This window comes from Phaseolus vulgaris, chromosome 4 (genome assembly GCF_000499845.2).
Source record: "Phaseolus vulgaris cultivar G19833 chromosome 4, P. vulgaris v2.0, whole genome shotgun sequence".
In the NCBI taxonomy this organism is placed as follows: Eukaryota; Viridiplantae; Streptophyta; class Magnoliopsida; order Fabales; family Fabaceae; genus Phaseolus; species Phaseolus vulgaris.
In genome coordinates, this window is record NC_023756.2 from 6,687,407 (window position 1) to 6,704,846 (window position 17,440).

Below are 17,440 nucleotides of genomic sequence, written 5' to 3' on the forward strand. Positions count from 1 at the left end.
ACTTTGACCTCGACGTTGACTTTGACCTTGACTTTGTCAACACCCAGAATAACGACGGTTATGGAACCATCTTTATATGCCCTTTTCAACCGTTGTTAACGTACCTTTCTGTACTAGTGGTTTGTGTAGGAAAGGGACTTGAGCAAGACAAGTTCCTTTGCACATGATGGAGAGATTCTAGATGGTATAATCACTAGAAGTCGGGGTGAGGTAAGACATGTTTGAAATCTTAAAGAGTTAACTACTATTCCAAGTATAAGGTTACTAGAGAAGAAATCAAAGTCATCAAAATGTTGGGAGAGGACCATTTGGCACCAAAGAATATTGATGCATCCTTCTTATACTACTTGTTATGATTGTAATACAATGATTCTTTATCAACCCTTAGTGGCATAAATGCATAAAACATATGTATGTCATTAATAACATAATTTTGGGGAATTACATTATAAGGAGCCTTATTTATTATTATAATATATAATTTTTAGAATTAGATTTCAGATTTTTAAATATACTTTTTAGTTTTAAAGCTGAATTCTAAAGTCTACAAAAGCTTTAAACAATTAAATTTCTATAGAAAATAATGTTGATATTTCTAGTTTGGTGTTTAGTTAAAGTTAATCCATTTTATTTAATTTGAATTAGAATTGTGAATTATCTAAGAGAATCAGTAAAGTAAATTCAATTCATTTAACGAAATTGTCTCCCTTCAAATTAAGTCTCACCTCAATTGTATGTATTTCAAAAATATTTATCCTAGGATCATCCGGTGTTTGGTGTAATGAAAATGGTAATTGATATTATGTACATTAGGTTAGATTTTTCTTCTATTTAAAAAAATTCAACGTGAGAATTCTATTTTAAAATGTCCAATTTGATCTAAAATTTAAAGATGTTTCAAAGTTATGCTCTCGTCCAAATAAGGTTGACGTCGTTAAGCATTCATAGTGATGCAAAACTAGCTTGTTTTGACTTCTTTTTTGTGGTAGTTTTGAATGTTGCGGAAGAATGGACTTGAAAATGACATTAATGGATGAATTGAAGTGTGGAAAAGATGACCTTCTTAGTTTTCAAATTTGAAAAAATTAATAGTTATATATTATAATTTTTATTTTAAGATATAAATAATTTTTATTTACAATATTTTAAATTCCCTATATTCATATCAAAATAACTTAGACATAGCATGAATGTCAATAAAGATAGTAATTATAATTTAAACATAGCACATGCATACAAAAGAATGAGACATATGCCTAAGTTTTAGCTACTGATTTTTTAGATTCTAAAGGTTGGTAACTAAAACCTTGGTATCTAAATAGATACCAATTTAAAAATCATTTATCAATAATAGAAAATATTTTAGACACCAATAATTTTTTTAGTCTCGAAAATAGTACATAATTTTTATTTTTGGTCTCTAAGATTGGTTTCTATTTAATAATTTTCTTGTGTGGGTGTTAATGGAAACAAAAGCCACCAACTAAAGAATGTTTTAAATTTAAAGTTACGCAGTAAGAAATAAGTGGTTACTGTGGTTTAATTATGTGTGTTTGAACAATTCTAACTATTTTGCACAATCACCAACAAAGCCACCCATTTGTTTTGTTATCTTCACTCAATACATTTTCATATCATTTGGTTTTGTACTAAGGTGTTAATGAAAGGAAAATCCACCAACTCGGATATTTTCTAAATTGAAGTTATGCAATAAGAAATAAGTGGTTACCTTTGTTTAATTATGTGGATAACTGCATATGTGTTTCCAAACAATTCTGATTGATGTGCACTATCACAACCAACTCTACTAATTTTATTTGTTATATTCACTCAATGAATTTGAATTTTATTTGGTTATGTAGTAAGGTGTTAATGGAAGAAAAACCACAAACTTAGGAATGTTTTAAACTTAATCAACTTAAACAGTTTTAATTGATTGCTTTCTGGTTTTCTATATCTATGATTCTTCTTTGAACTTCATAATACCTTCAAAGTTTGCGAAAATCTTTCACAAACAATTCACCCCCTCTCTTGTTTAAGGTCATATATGCTAAGAATTGGCATCAAGAGCTTGTTACTTGAAAAATACTCAAGGTTGATCCTGAAAATCTTTTTCTTATGGCTTAAAAATTACCCTTTGGGGAGAGTGCATCAATAAACATACCACCTTTGTTATGTGGTTTGAATTACAAACTTTGGAAGGTACGTATGAAGATATTTGTTGAATCTCTTGATAAAGGAATATGAGATGCAATTGAAAATGACCCTTTTATTCCTATGCTTGAAAAGGATGATGTTTCTATTGAAAAGTTTTGGTCCCAATGGACTGATGCAGAAAACAAAAGAGCAAAGTTTGATTGCATTGTAAAAAATATTATGACCTCTGCCATAAATTCTGATGAGTTTTTCATGGTCTCTCAGTGCGAATCTTCTAAGGAGATGTGGGATACTCTAGAGGTAACTCATGAAGGAACGAATGATGTAAAGATGGCAAGGAAACATGCTCTAATCCAAGAGTATGAGATGTTTATAATGCTCAAGGGAGAATCAATTGCGGATGTGCAAAAGCGGTTCACTCACATTTTCAATCATCTCATGAGTCATGGAAAGGTCTTTGACAAAGAAGAGTTGAATATCAAGATTCTCAAATGTCTTGATAGATCTTGACAACCTAAAGTCACGGCTATCTCAGAATCAAGGGACTTGACATCTTTGACTACAGCCTCCTTGTTTTGAAAGCTTAGAGAGCATGAGTTGGAGATGAATAGACTCAACATTCAAGAGAGTGAAGAAAAGCATGTAAGAAACATTGCCTAGAAAACTACCAAGCACAAGAACAATCAAGTTTCAAGTCATGAGAGTCAAGAAGAAACTTAGTTTGTTGTCCAAAAAGTTCAACAAATTCTTGAAGAAGAATCGCAACAAAGACTCTAATAAAGAAAGGTATGGCAAAGAGAAAACTAGTGATTTTAATGCTAACAATTATACTTGTTATGGTTGTCGAGAGCAGAGGCACATAATGGCTGAATGCCCAAATAAAGAGAAGAAGTCAAGAAGGAAGGAAAAGAAAGAAATATCGAAAAGAGCCTACATTGCTTGAGATGAAAATGATGTCTCTTCATCTAGCTCCTCATCAAGTGAAGATGAAGAAGCTAATTTGTGTTTGATGGCCAAGGAAGAAGATGATGCAAGTAGTGTAAGTTCTTGTACTTCTTTAAATGTTGAAAATTATAGTCAACTTTTTCAAGCTTTTAAAGAAACACATGAGGAAGTTAATCGTTTGACAATCTTAAACAACCGATTAAAAGGGTTGAATAACCAGCTTGAAAACAGAGTCAAGGCACTGGAGATTCAAAAACTGATTTTGAAAATCTAGAAAGGCTTTATAAGCACTCTTCTTGCAAGTGTGACTCTCTTGTTTGTGAAAATTGTGAATCTCTTGAAAAGAAGGTTCACTACCTTGTGAAAACTGTGGATAAGCTTTTAAAGGGTAAATCAACCTTTGAGAATGTCTTGGCATCTCAAGATTGTGTTTTTGGAAAAGCAGGTTTAGGTTTTAATCCACAGAGAAAGAAGAATGAGTTTTCAAAGTCTTTCTCAAAACTGCAAGAAAAACAACCGATTGAAAAATCGAAACACCCGGTTGTTACATGGTTTTATTGCATGAAGAGAGGCCACTCTGTTAGATTTTGCAATATTAGGAAATATTTTGTTCCTAAGGTGTTATGAGATGGATTCCCAAGAATTTTGAGGTTCCTTGTGATAAAGTTAATGTCAAAGGACCCACATTCATAAGGGGACCAAATCTTGTTGCTTGATTTTCTCTTTTGTAGGTATGCTTGATGAAAAACTTGGAGATGTGGTATCTGGACAGTGGTTGTTCCAAGCACATGTCTGGAGATAAATCTAAGTTTGTGAACATCAATTTCAAACAAGAAGGACATGTGACTTATGGAGACAACAATAAAGGAAAGATTCTTGGAAGAGGCACCATTGGAGACAAGAACAACTTCTTGGTTCATGATGTTCTTTATGTTGAAGGTCTCAAGCACAGTCTTCTAAGCATTAACCAGCTATGTGACAAGGGTTACCAAGTAACCTTCAAGCCAAACTCTTGTAAGATATGTTGGGTTCAATAGTGTCAAAGTTAAAGAGGGGGGTGAATTGACCAAACTGTCGCACAGATTCAAATTTTATTACAGTACACAAACATAAATCGATTTATTTAGTAATGAACAGATTTATTTTTACACTGTTAATGTATTCAAAACGTTTATATCAGCCAAGTAATTCTTTAAGTTATGCAGATTGATTTGCAAGCTATACTCACACTGATTTTAAGAGGATATTATGAAAAACACAATCAGTGACCTCCAACTTTTTAAGGAAGTGATAAAGGTTCAATTACTAGCTTGAAAATCAATTGGGTAACCTATCACAATCAAACTGTTCCAGTTGTATTTAACAGTTCATATATCTTTTTAACATAACCAAACTAATTTTCCAGAAAACAAGAACAAATTCAATTTCTGTCAGATTAACAGATAGACAATAACCGAGTGCAGGAATGAAGAGAAATTGAACACACAACAATTATACTGGTTCACTCAAATGAGCTACATCCAGTCTCACCTAATCCAAGGTGAAATACACTAAACAAACATACCAAACACACTTACACAACCACTGTTCTTGAACCCTACAAGAACCTTGACACACTTGATGAAAAACACTATTCCAGCATACACACACTTCAAGAAACACTATCAAGAAGAGTTTACAACCACACTTTAAAAGAATTCAAAATATGAGACAAATACACCTAATAGAGAATGTAAAAAACTGCCTTAGACCAGTAGAACAGATTGCTCACACAGTAGCAGCACCTCTAACCAAGCCTTAGAGCCAACCAAGAACAAGCACACTTTGTGATTTGGAAAATCTTTCAAGAATACATGCTAATTCTCTGAAAATCCTTAGTTCTCTGTTATAAAACTTGTTTTCTCAATTGTATGATCAACTTCTAAACGCAGGAACAAGCTCTCTTTTTATAGAAAAACATCTTGTAACAGATTTTCAAAAAACAGTTAAAGCTGTTATAAAAAGAACATATTGAAAATAAAATGAACAGATTTATTTTCAAAAGCAGTTAAAGAATTTGTTGTGTGAAGGAGACTTAGTCAAACACCCTGGTGCAAGGATAAAACGTAAAAAGCCTTTTAAGGTAAACATGGCACCAGACTAAAAAGAATCTATTCATTTACAGATGAACAGATTTATTTTTCAAAACGTTAACAAAAACTTCTTAACAAGTGAAACACAGTCGTTTTGATGGAATGAAGATTTAGTTAAAATACTTGATGCACAAACCATGATTTTCAAAAGCACTTAATCAAAGCATCAACTTAAGAAAAGAATCTATTCATTTAGAAAAGAATAGATTTATTTTTTTTTGCAGTAAGGGTATTTTTGCAAAACATGTGAAAAATAGTTTTAGAAAACTTGTGCTTGATCTTATCACATGGTCAGGGGTTAATAGGTGAGTTACCTAGCAAAATAGTTTTATGAAATCAACCAGTTTCCATAAATTAAGAACAATATGAACAGTGCCCAGAAAGAACAGATTTATTTTTAATTGAACCGATTTATTTCTTTGTTGTTTTATCAATTATGCAGAAACTTAATTGCAGAGATTGAGAGAGAATGAACACAAGGCAGTTATACTGGTTCACTTAACTGAGCTACATCTAGTCTTCACCTAAACCAAGGTGAAATTCACTAAATCACAATACAAACAAATACAATTCCCACTGTTCTTGAAACCTAAAAGAACTTAGGTACTCTTGATAAAAAAACCTATTTCAGCTCACCCACACTCTTCAAGAAAACCTATCAAGAAGAGTGTTCAACCAAACTATTACAAGAAATGAAAAGTGAAACGACTACACCTGATTGAGGATACAAAGATCTGCCTTAAACCAGTAGGCAAGATTGTTAGAACAGTAGCAACACCTCACACCAAGCTTTTGGAACCAAAACAAGAACAAGAACTTTGTGAAGAACAAATGCTAATTCTTTGTAAACTCTTAATTCTCTGCTGTAAAACTTGTTTTCTCAAATGTGTGAACAGTTTTTAAACTCAGAAACAAGTTTTCATTTTATAGAAAACCAACGTATAATAGAATTTTGAAAAACAGTTAAAGCTGTTATAAAATGAACAGATTGAAAATAAAATGAACAAATTTATTTTCAAAAGCAGTTAGAGAATCTATTAAGAGAGGAGACTTAGTCAACCATTCTGGTGCAGAGATAAAACTGAAAAACGTTTAAGCTGGACATGGCACCAGAGACAAAAAGAATCTATTCATTTACACATGAACAGATTTATTTTTCAAAACGAAAACATAAAAGCTTAACTATTTGAAACACAGTCGTTTTAAAGGGTAGAAGACTTAGTCAAAATACATGATGCACAAAATCTAATTTTCACAAGACTTAGCCAAGGCATCAGTTTAAAAATGAATCTGTGTATTTAGAAAAGAACAGATTTATTTTTATGCAGTAAACGTGTTTTTTTTTGTAAAACATGTGAAAAACAGTTTAAGAAAACTTATGCTTGTTCTCATCACATGGCCAGTGGTTATGAGGTGAGTTACTCAGCAAAAAGCCCACTCTTAAACAACCTCTAAGCACTACCTAAGACACACTTAAAGCAAAGCAAAAATACACATGAAATGTACATAGAAGTCTTCATCAAATACATGTCTTGAAGGGGCAGCAACCATCTTCAACACCTTCATCTTTCACCATGAAGCATATATTGTTTTCCTCACTCTCAGTTGAAGAACTGCTGGTTGAAGATACTTCATTTTCTTCCCACGAAATGTAAGCTTTTCTCCCCTTGCTTCTTTCAACCTTCTTGCTGGCAGATTTGTCCTTTGATTGATTGTTTGGACAATTCATTTTGATGTGCCCTGTTTTACCACAGCCAAAGCAAGTGTAGTTAGAGGAATTTGATTCATTAGGTTTAGGATACCTTCTTTTCTGTTGGTTCCTATCTGTGCTTTTCTTCTTCACGAATTTGCTGAACCTCTTTGTAAGTAAGCTGATTGTTTCATCATGTTCAACATCTTTTTTTTCCTCATTCATCTCACTCTGTTCACTTGCTTTCAGTGCAAGTCCCTTGGGTTTTCTTTCCACTGTTTCTTGCTCTTTAAGTCTCTTGAGCTCCAGCTCATGCTCCATTAATTTCCCAAACAATGCAACAGTTGACAGCTTTGACAGATCACCACTTTCCGATATGGTAGTCACCTTGGGTTGTCACCTTCTGTCGAGGTACTTCAACACTTTTATGTTGAGTTCCTCTCTGTCAAATTCCTTTCCCAATCCAGTAAGATGATTCACAATATGAGTGAACATTTTTTGCAAATCAGCAATGCTCTCCTCGGGTTGCATTCTAAACAATTCATATTTTTGGACGAGAAAATGTTTTCTTGATCGCTTCACATCTTCAGTACATTCATGAGTGACTTCCAAGACCTCCCACATCTCCTTAGCTGAACTGCATTGGGATATCCTGAAGAACTCATCCATTGTTAATGAGGAGGTTATGATGTTCTTGGCTACAATATCATATTGAGCCTTCTTCCTTTCAATCTCATTCTATTCAGATCTTGGTTTTGCCACTTCTTCATCCTTGACAACCTGCAGTGGCACATAGGGCGCATGGACCACAGCCTCCCAAATAAACGAGTCAATAGATTCCATGAAATTTTTCATTCTAGTTTTCCAAAAAGCATAATTCATTCCATTGAGCATAGGGGATGTACTAACAGATGATCCCTCAGCAAAAAGCACTTTAAACACAGACATTATTGCAAACAAACTTGATTAAAATACAAGTCCTTGCTTTTGATACCAATTGTTGGGTTGAATAGTTTCAAAGTTCAAGAGGGGGGTGAATTGACCTTTTAAAACTTTCGCACAGATTCGCACAAATTCAAAATTTTATTACAGTACACAAAAATAAATCAATTTATTTAGTAATGAACAGATTTATTTTTATACTTTTTATGTATTCAAAACGTTTATATCAACCAAGTAATTCTTGAAGTTATGCAGATTGATTTGCAAGCTATACACACACTGATTTTAAGAGGATATTATGAAAAACACAATCAGTGACCTCCAACTTTTTAAGCAAGTGATAAAGGTTCAATTACTAGCTTGACAATCAATTGGGTAACCTATCACAATCAAACTGTTCCAGTTGTATTTAACAGTTCATATATCTTTTTAACATAATCAAACTAATTTTCCAGAAAACAAGAACAGAATGACCAAGCCCAGAAAGAACATATTTATTTTTAATTGAACACACAACAATTATACTGGTTCACTCAAATGAGCTACATCCAGTCTCACCTAATCCAAGGTGAAATCCACTAAACAAACATACCAAACACACTTACACAGCCACTGTTCTTGAACCCTACAAGAACCTTTGCACACTGGCTGAAAAACACTATTCCAGCACACACACTCTTCAAGAAACACTATCAAGAAGAATTTACAACCACACTTTACAAGAATTCGAAATATGAAATGAATACAGCTGATAGAGAATGTAGAAAACTGCCTTAGACCAGTAGAATAGATTACTCACACAGTAGCAACACCTCTAACCAAGCCTTAGAGCCAACTAAGAACAAGCACACTTTGTGATTTGGAAAATCTGTCAAGAACACATGCTAATTCTCTGAAAATCCTTAGTTCTCTGTTATAAAACTTGTTTTCTCAATTGTATGATCAACTTCTAAACGCAGGAAAAATCTCTCTTTTTATAGAAAAACATCTTGTAACAAATTTTCAAAAAACAATTAAAGCTGTTTTAAAAAGAACAGATTGAAAATAAAATGAATAGATTTATTTTCAAAAGTAGTTAGAGAATCTGTTATGTGAAGGAGACTTAGTCAAGCACCCTGGTGCAAGGATAAAACGTAAAAAGCCTTTTAAGGTAAACATGGCACCAGACTAAAAAGAATCTATTCATTTACAAATGAACAAATTTATTTTTCAAAACGATAACAGAAGCTTTTTAACAAGTGAAACACAATCGTTTTGATGGAATGAAGATTTAGTTAAAATACTTGATGCACAAACCATTATTAAGAAGCACTTAATCAAAGCATCAACTTAAGAAAAGAATCTATTCATTTAGAAAAGAACAAATTTATTTTTTATGCAGTAAGGGTGTTTTTGCAAAACATGTGAAAAACAGTTTTAGAAAACTTGTGCTTGATCTTATCACATGGACAGGGGTTAAGAGGTGAGTTACCTAGCAAAAAGCATACTCTAAACAACCTCTAATCTATACCTAAGATATTCTTAAAGCAAAAGTAAATACAAATGATATTTACACAAATGGATTCATCAAACACATGTCTTGAAGGGGCAACAATCATCTTCAACAAGATATGTCTACCCAATTCAAAGGAAGTAGTGTTGATTGGTAAAAGGATCAACAATGTTTATCTTTTAGATATCTCTTCTCCTACATCTATTGGTTATCTTCTTTCCAAACATGATGAGTCATGGTTGTGGCATAGAAGAATAGCTCATATTCACATGCATTATTTGAATAAAATTGATATATAAAGATCTTGTGATAGGATTACCCAAACTCAAGTTTGAGAAATATCACTTATGTGAAGCATGCCAAAAGGGGAAACAAATCAAGCATTATTTCAAATTGAAAAATATTGTTTCCACTTCAAAACCCCTTGAGCTGCTGCACATGGATTTATTTGATCCTTTAAGAACCATGAGTCTTGGTGGAAACTACTATGCACTTGTTGTTGTTGATGACTTTTCTAGGTATACATGGACGATGTTCTTGGAGACAAAGAGTGAGGCATTCTCTGCATTCAAGAAGCTTTCCAAAATATTGCAAAACTTTTGCTGCAACAACATCATTGCAATTAGAAGTGATCATGAAGGGGAGTTTTAAAATGAAAAATTCAGCACCTATTGTGAAAAGCTGGGAATTTTTCACAACTTTTCTGCACCAAGAAATCCTCAACAAAATGGAGTAGTAGAGAGGAATAGCAGGTCTCTTGAAGAACTAGCAAGAACCATGCTAAGTGAATCTTCCTTACCCAAGTATTTTTGGGTTGATGTTGTGAGCACTTTTTGCTATGTGATGAATAGAGTGCTTATAAGGCCAAACTTGAAGAAAACTCCATACAAGCTTTTCAAGGGAAGGATGCCAAACATTAGTCACCTAAATGTGTTTGGATGCAGATGTTTCATTTTCAATAATGGGAAAGAAAATATGGGGAAGTTTGATGAAAAAGTTGACAATGGCATCTTCATTGGTTATTCTTCAACTAGCCATGCCTATAGAGTCTACAACATGAGACTCGTGACTATGGAGGAGTCTGTCCATGTGGTGTTTGATGAAATCATTCATAGTGATCAGGGTTCTACAAAGGATTATACAGAAGAAGACGAACAAAACATCATCTTGCAGAAGCTGGAATCTTGCCCAAAAAAATAACTGATTGATTTTGCGAAACAACCGGTTGAAATTCTACAACAGGAAGAGTTGCCAAAGGAATGGAGAATTCCAAGGGATCTTTCAATGGAGAACATCATTGGCAAGATCTAGAAAGGTGTTTCTACACGTAGTGTTGTATCTAACTACTACAAGCATATGACTTTTGTCTCACAAGTTGAACCTAAGTCAATTGAGGAAGCTCTTAAGGATGATAAATGGGTTGCTGCCATGCATGAGGAACTGCATCAATTCATAAGGAATGATGTCTGGTTTCTTGTTCCAAGGTCTGACCAAATGAACATTTGGATGCAAATGGGTTTTCAGAACAAGCTGGATGAATCTGGAGTAATTACAAGGAAAAGGAAAGGCTTGTGGCTAAAGGTTATAATCAAGAAGAAGGCATAGATTATGGTGAAACCTTTACTCCAATTGCAAGATTAGAAGTTGTAAGGTTGTTGCTGGCCTTGGCTTGTATGAGTGGATTAAAATTGTTTCAAAAGGATGTTAAGAGTTCTTTCCTCAATGGACTCATCAATGAGGAAGTCTATGTTGAACAACCATCGGGCTTTGAAGATCATCAACATCCTAACCATGTATACAAGCTGAAAAAGGCCTTGTATGGGCTTAAGCAACCTCCAAGGCAGTGGTATGAGAGGCTCAGTAACTCTCTTTTATCCAATGGCTATGAGAGAAGGATGATTGACAAGACTCTCTTTATCAAGAAGTCAAATTCTGAAATTATCTTGGTCCAAATCTATGTTGATGACATCATTTTTTGTGCTACAAAAGATAATTTATGTGAAGAGTTTGTGGCTGCCATGCAAGGTGAGTTTGAAATGTCTATGATGGGGGAGCTTTCATTCTTTCTTGGACTACAGGTCAAGAAATCCAAAGATGGAATTTTCCTATGTCAATCAAAGTATTGCAAAGAAATTCTGAAGAAGTTTGAAATGGAAAGTTGCAAAGAAGCTAACACACCTATGCCATCAAGTTGTTATATAGATGCTGATATGGCTGGAAAAGAGGTAGGTCAAACCGAAAATAGAGGGTTGATTGGTTTCTTACTCTATCTCACAGCAAGTAGACCGGATATCATGTTTGCCGTGTGTCTTTGTGAAAGATTCCAAGCAAACCCAAGTGCTATAAATCTCACCAAAAATCATATTCAACACTCAAGAACAAAGCACATTGAGATTCGTCATCACTTCATAAGGGATCATGTGAACAATGGACATTGTGAGATGAAATTCATTGAGACGAGATTGCAGCTTACTGATATATTTACAAAGTCTTTGCAAAAGAACATGTTTTTCTTTTTAAGAAATGAGTTAGGTATTCTTGATTCACAAACTCTTTCTTAATTCTGTTTTTATCCCTTTCTTCATTCTATTTGTGAAGACAAATAGGGGCAAAAGGTGTTGATTTATGTGTTGTGTATGCTGCTACTACAAACTCTAATTTGATGTTTAATTCTGCTGCATTGTTGTTGCTACACTCACTTAAATATTTTTGGCACTTTTTGGATTGTTTTTTCTGCTCGTTTGATTATGCAGAAAACTAGTGAGTGTGCCTTGATAACCTGCTATTATATATGCTTTGTGTTTGCATAGTTTCTGTTTTGCAGGTGGTGGTTCAGATTCAAACAGATCAACACAAGCAACCAGGGATTTGTCTTCATCAAATAGGGGGAGATTGTTGATCAAGGATCATCTTGAAGCTTTGATGTCTCCAAAATCCATGGTGTTTGATGGAAGGCTGGAGTTGCTGTGTGTATGGGTGGGTTTTGGGTAGAATATTGTGTAACACACTCTTTGTTTGAATCTAAAACAATTTGGAATCAAAACTTTTTGAAAAAGATTGTTTTATAACGAAATGGAAAAACAACCTATTATTTTGTCATTTCAATCGGTTGTTTATCACTTTGAGGTTTTTTGAAAAGGGGTTTGAAACTGTTTGACTTCGTTGACTTTGTTGTCAAGCCAATTCAATCGGTTGTTTTGAGGATTCAACCGATTGTTTGTTGAAAATCCATAACAGAATTTTTGTAATGTTTGCAAATCAACTTTAAATGTTTTCTAACTGAATAGGCTCCTGTATTAAATGTTTTTAACAACTTTTGGAGTATTTAAAGAGGCTTATATACTCTTTTAAAGTTTGAAAACAGTTGATACATTTGTGAAAGTGTGAAAACATATTTGAGTTTTCAAGATTTTCATTCAAGCTTTTGGGTTTTTTCAAAGAAGTGGAATAAGAATGTTGTAATCTTTTGATTTGATCTTCATCAGGTGTAATCCTTTCTGAGTCTATTGTATTTCTGAATACTGTTGTGTAAGTGCAGAATCAGAGGTTGTTCTGATTTCTGTGGTGTTTGTGTGTCAAAGGAAGTGTGTATCTTGAGGTGTTAAAAGACACTTCTTTGGTGGTGTGTTTGTAATTTGGATTTTGATTGCATAGTAGATACCAGTGGTTTCTGGGGACTGGATGTAGCTCTTGGGATAAGAGTGAACCAGTATAAATTGCTTGTGTGCTTTTCTCGTACCCTAAACTCATTTAAATTATACTTTTAAGTTGTTTTTAATTCTGCTGATATAAACATTCGGTTGAATCACAAAAACAACCGGTTGATTTTCTATTAATCAAGTGAAACAGTTTTAATTGATTGCTTTCTGGATTTCTATATCTGTGATTCTACTTTGAACTTCATTATACCTTTAAAGTTTGCGAAAATCTTTCACAAACAATTCACCCCCTTTCTTGTTTAAGGTCATATATTCTAACAGGCTAATCCAATCAAAGTACTAGTATCACTCAACATCAAAGAGATTAATTAATATTCATTGTTCATATTAATAATATTAAAGCTTAAATAAACTTTTGACGTTGATTAATGTACAATTTTGATCCTTATAAAAATTTAATAACACATTAAGTCTTCTAAGTTTTTAAAATTAAGCAATGTTAGTTCAACATAGTTTATCATCTATATGCTACCCAAAAAGTGTTAATGTAGTTATTGCTTTAATAATGTTAAAGCTTATAATTAAACATAGTCATTAATATTCTAAGTTAAAAAAACCTAACTAAGTTTGTTATCATTTACTAATGCATGATCCTTCTTTGTAGATAATGAAAAACACATTAACTTTGGACCATAATTTTTTAATTTTATAAAACTAGAAGACCAAATATGCAATTAAAGTTCTCTAAAGACCAAAATTACACATTCACAAAGTTATAGGGAAAAAAATGCATATAAGCATAATATTAATAACCACGCCAAAACCATCATATATAACCAATGACTCTGCAATTGACAATGGAAGACGTTTGAGCCCTGTGCTTTACTAATTGCACATGAAAAAAATAAAAATTACATATCATAACTAATTTATTTTAAGGAAGAGCGTTTTTTCTAATAACTTACTAAAATAACTTGGAGAAAACAAAATGATTATTTTGTTGAATCAAGTGTGTTCAAGCTTTGAAGAATCCAAATCCTTTGAGTTTGATGGAAGGCTAGATGTGCTTGCAGTTGTTGAGGTGTTTTAGAATAGGATCTGGGGTAGATTATCTGTGTAAATCCACTCTTGATTGAATCCAAAGCTTAAGTATTCTCAAACCTTTTGAATTGAAAGTGTTTTTCAAACTAAGTGAAAAACAACCTGTTGTTTTGTTAAAACAATCGACTGTTTTACTCTTAGGTGTTTTGAGAAAGGTTGAAAAACTGTTTTTGATGGTTGACTTGCTGTCAAACCAAAACAACCGATTGTTTGTTTTCAAATCATAACAAAAAATAGTTTTCAGTGTTGACTGCGCTTTAAATGATTTTATAATTGAATGCGCTTCTGTTTTAAATGCTTTGACCAGTCTTTGAAAGCTATAAAGAGTTTGTTCAGCTTTTTTAACAAACATGAACTGAGATTTAATCATAGAAAAATGAGTTTTTCATTGATTTTGCTTTCAAGAGTTAAAGATTGCTTTGAGATTGCTTTGATCAAGAGAGAGTGGAATAGGATTTTCATTTGTATTGATTTCAGATCATTCTGTAACAAGTGTAATCATTTTGTACTTTGTGTAAACTCTGGTTGATAGGCCAAGAAGTGTTGTGTGCTCTTGAGGTTGTCAAGATCAACATTATTGGTGGTGTATGTGCTGAGCCAAAGGAAGTGTGTGTCTTGAGGGGATCAAGGTCATTTATTTGGTGGTGTGTGTAAGTAATTTAGGTTTGGTTACTTAGTGGATTCCCCAGTGGTTTCTGGGAAGACTAGATGTAGCTTTTGGTTTAAGAGTGAACTAGTATAAACTGTGTGTGCAATCTCTCTCTCCCTTAAACTCTTTAATTTCAGTTTGTATATTTTGACTGGTATAAACAACCAATTGTTTCTGCGAAACAACCGATTGTTTTTCTGGTGTTGTGCTAAATTGCTTTGTGTTTTTGGAAAACTGAGTTCTGAATCAAGTTTTCACAAAGGAATTTCATTCTAGACTATAAAGTTTGTGAAAATCCTCTTTAAACCATTCACCCCCCCCCTTCTAGTTTAAAGCCATACATTCTAACAATTGGCATCAAGAGCTTGGTTCTTGAAATTTATTCAATTGTGATCCTAAAACTGTTTTTATATGGCTGATAGACTACCATTTGGGGAGGGTGCTTCAATCAACAGATCACCTCTGTTTTGTGGTTTGAACTACCAATTTTGGAAAGTCAGAATGAAAATCTTTGTTGAATCTCTTGACAAAGGAATTTGGGATGCAATTGAAAATGGCCCCTTTGTTCCAAAATTTGAAAAGGGTGGATCTTCCATTGAAAAACCTTGGTCTCAATGGACTGATTCTGAAAGCAAAAAGGTCAAATTTGATTACATTGCCAAAAACATAATAACTTCTGCCTTGAATTCAGATGAATTTTCCAGGGTCTCTCAATGCAAATCAGCAAAGGAGATGTGGGACACCTTGGAGGTAACTCATGAAGGTACCAATGAGGTGAAAAGAGCCAGAAAGCATACTCTAATCCAAGAGTATGAAATGTTCAGAATGCTCAAGGGTGAGACTATTGTTGAAGTTCAGAAGAGGTTCACTCACATCATTAACCACCTCATGAGCCTTGAGAAAACTTTTGAAAAAGAAGATTTAAACATCAAGATCCTCAAATGTCTTGATAGATCTTGGCAACCTAAGGTAACTACTATATCTGAATCAAAAGATCTAACATCATTAGGTATGGCTTCTTTGTTTGGCAAGCTTAGGGAACATGAGTTGGAGATGAATAGACTCAATGTTCAAGAGAGTGAAGACAAGCATGTGAGAAGCATTGCCTTAAAAGTTGTCAAGCACAAAAGCAAGCAAGAATCCAGTGATGAAAGTGATGAAGAGAACCTTAGTTTGCTATCTTGAAAGTTTAGCAAATTCTTGAAAATGAATTGCAACAAAGACATCAACAAAGAAAGGTATGGAAACAAAAAATCCAATGATTTTAATTCCAATAACTATACTTTTTTTGGTTGTGGTGAGCAAGGGAACATAAAGGCAAATTGCCCAAATAAAGAAAGCAAGGAGAAGAAGTCAAGCTACAAAGAAAAGAAAGGAAAGTAAAAAAGGGCCTACATAGCTTGGGATGAGAATGAAGTCTCCTCATCAAGCTCATCATCAAGTGAAGAAGAAAAGGAAAACATATGCTTGATTGCAGAAGGAGATGATGAGTCATGTAGCTCAAGTGATGTAAGTTCATGTGCTTCTCTAAATGCTGAAAATTATAGTAAATTGCTTGAAGCTTTTCAAGAAACACATGAAGAAGCTAATCGATTGGTTCTTTCAAACAACCGATTAAAAGGGCTTAACAACTGGCTTGAAAAGAGAGTTAAGGCACTTGAAGAAAAGATGGAAAATTCAAAAAGTGATTTTGAAAATCTGAAAACTAATTGCAAAAACTCTTCTTGTAAGTGTGACACTCTCATTTGTGAAAATTGTGAAAATCTTGAAAAGAAAGTACATTATCTTGTTAGTACTGTGGATAAGCTTTCAAAAGGAAAATCCAACTTTGAGAATGTCTTGGCATCTCAAAACTGTGTTTTTGGAAGAGCTGGATTAGGTTTTAATCAACAAAACAAGCAAGATAATATTTCAAAACAGCTAGTAAAACAACCGATTGTTAAGTCGAAACAACCGGTTGTTACATGCTTTTATTGCATGAAGAAATGTCATTCTGTCAGATTCTTCAAAATAAGGAAATATTTTGTTCCCAAAGGATTTATGAAATGGATTCCCAAAGGTTGTGATGTTTCAAATGATAAAAATAAACCAAATGGACCCACATTTGTAAGGGGACCAAACTTGTTGCTTGAATTCATCTTTATGCAAGGAATCTAGAAGAACATGACGCACTGAGTCATCTGATCAGGTTTTTGGAAGGAAAATATTAACATTGAAGTTGAATCAATATTATGTACTAGTCCATGTCTCTCAAATAAGTCAAAAGAGGCTTCTTGATCACAAATAAATGACTCATTGAAAGAACTTCATAAAGGATAAGACTTTCCTTATCTCTATCTTTAATCCTTTTTAAATTCAAATTCATGCTTAAATATATCTTGTTAAATGTTCAATTACATCTACATTGAATCTTATCTGCTCTTTCTTAATAATTCAAAATCCGTTTTACTGCTGCAGAAAAAACAACCGATTGTTTCCTCGAAACAACCGATTGTTTCCTCTCTGACAACACTGTGAAAGAATTGATTTAATTCTTTTTTAAATTTTGTCTGTTGCAGATCTCAATTATGAAAGAATCCTGAGTCAATAAAGCTGTGTTGAAAGCCTGGTCATGGTCTGGAGGAAGTTACAACATGTCATAAAGGAATATATTCCAAAATCTTGAAAATTTAA

The 17,440-nt window shown here is 33.4% G+C and overlaps 1 protein-coding gene across 1 annotated transcript; it reads left to right on the forward strand.

Moving 5' to 3' along the window:
* The first annotated feature begins 2,277 nt into the window (after positions 1 to 2,277).
* On the forward strand, positions 2,278 to 4,139 carry LOC137838225 (uncharacterized). The gene is made up of 2 exons (XM_068647480.1): positions 2,278 to 2,610; positions 3,834 to 4,139. The coding sequence occupies exons 1-2, from the start codon at positions 2,278 to 2,280 to the stop codon at positions 4,137 to 4,139; spliced, it is 639 nt and encodes a 212-aa protein (XP_068503581.1).
* The last annotated feature ends 13,301 nt before the right edge of the window (positions 4,140 to 17,440 follow it).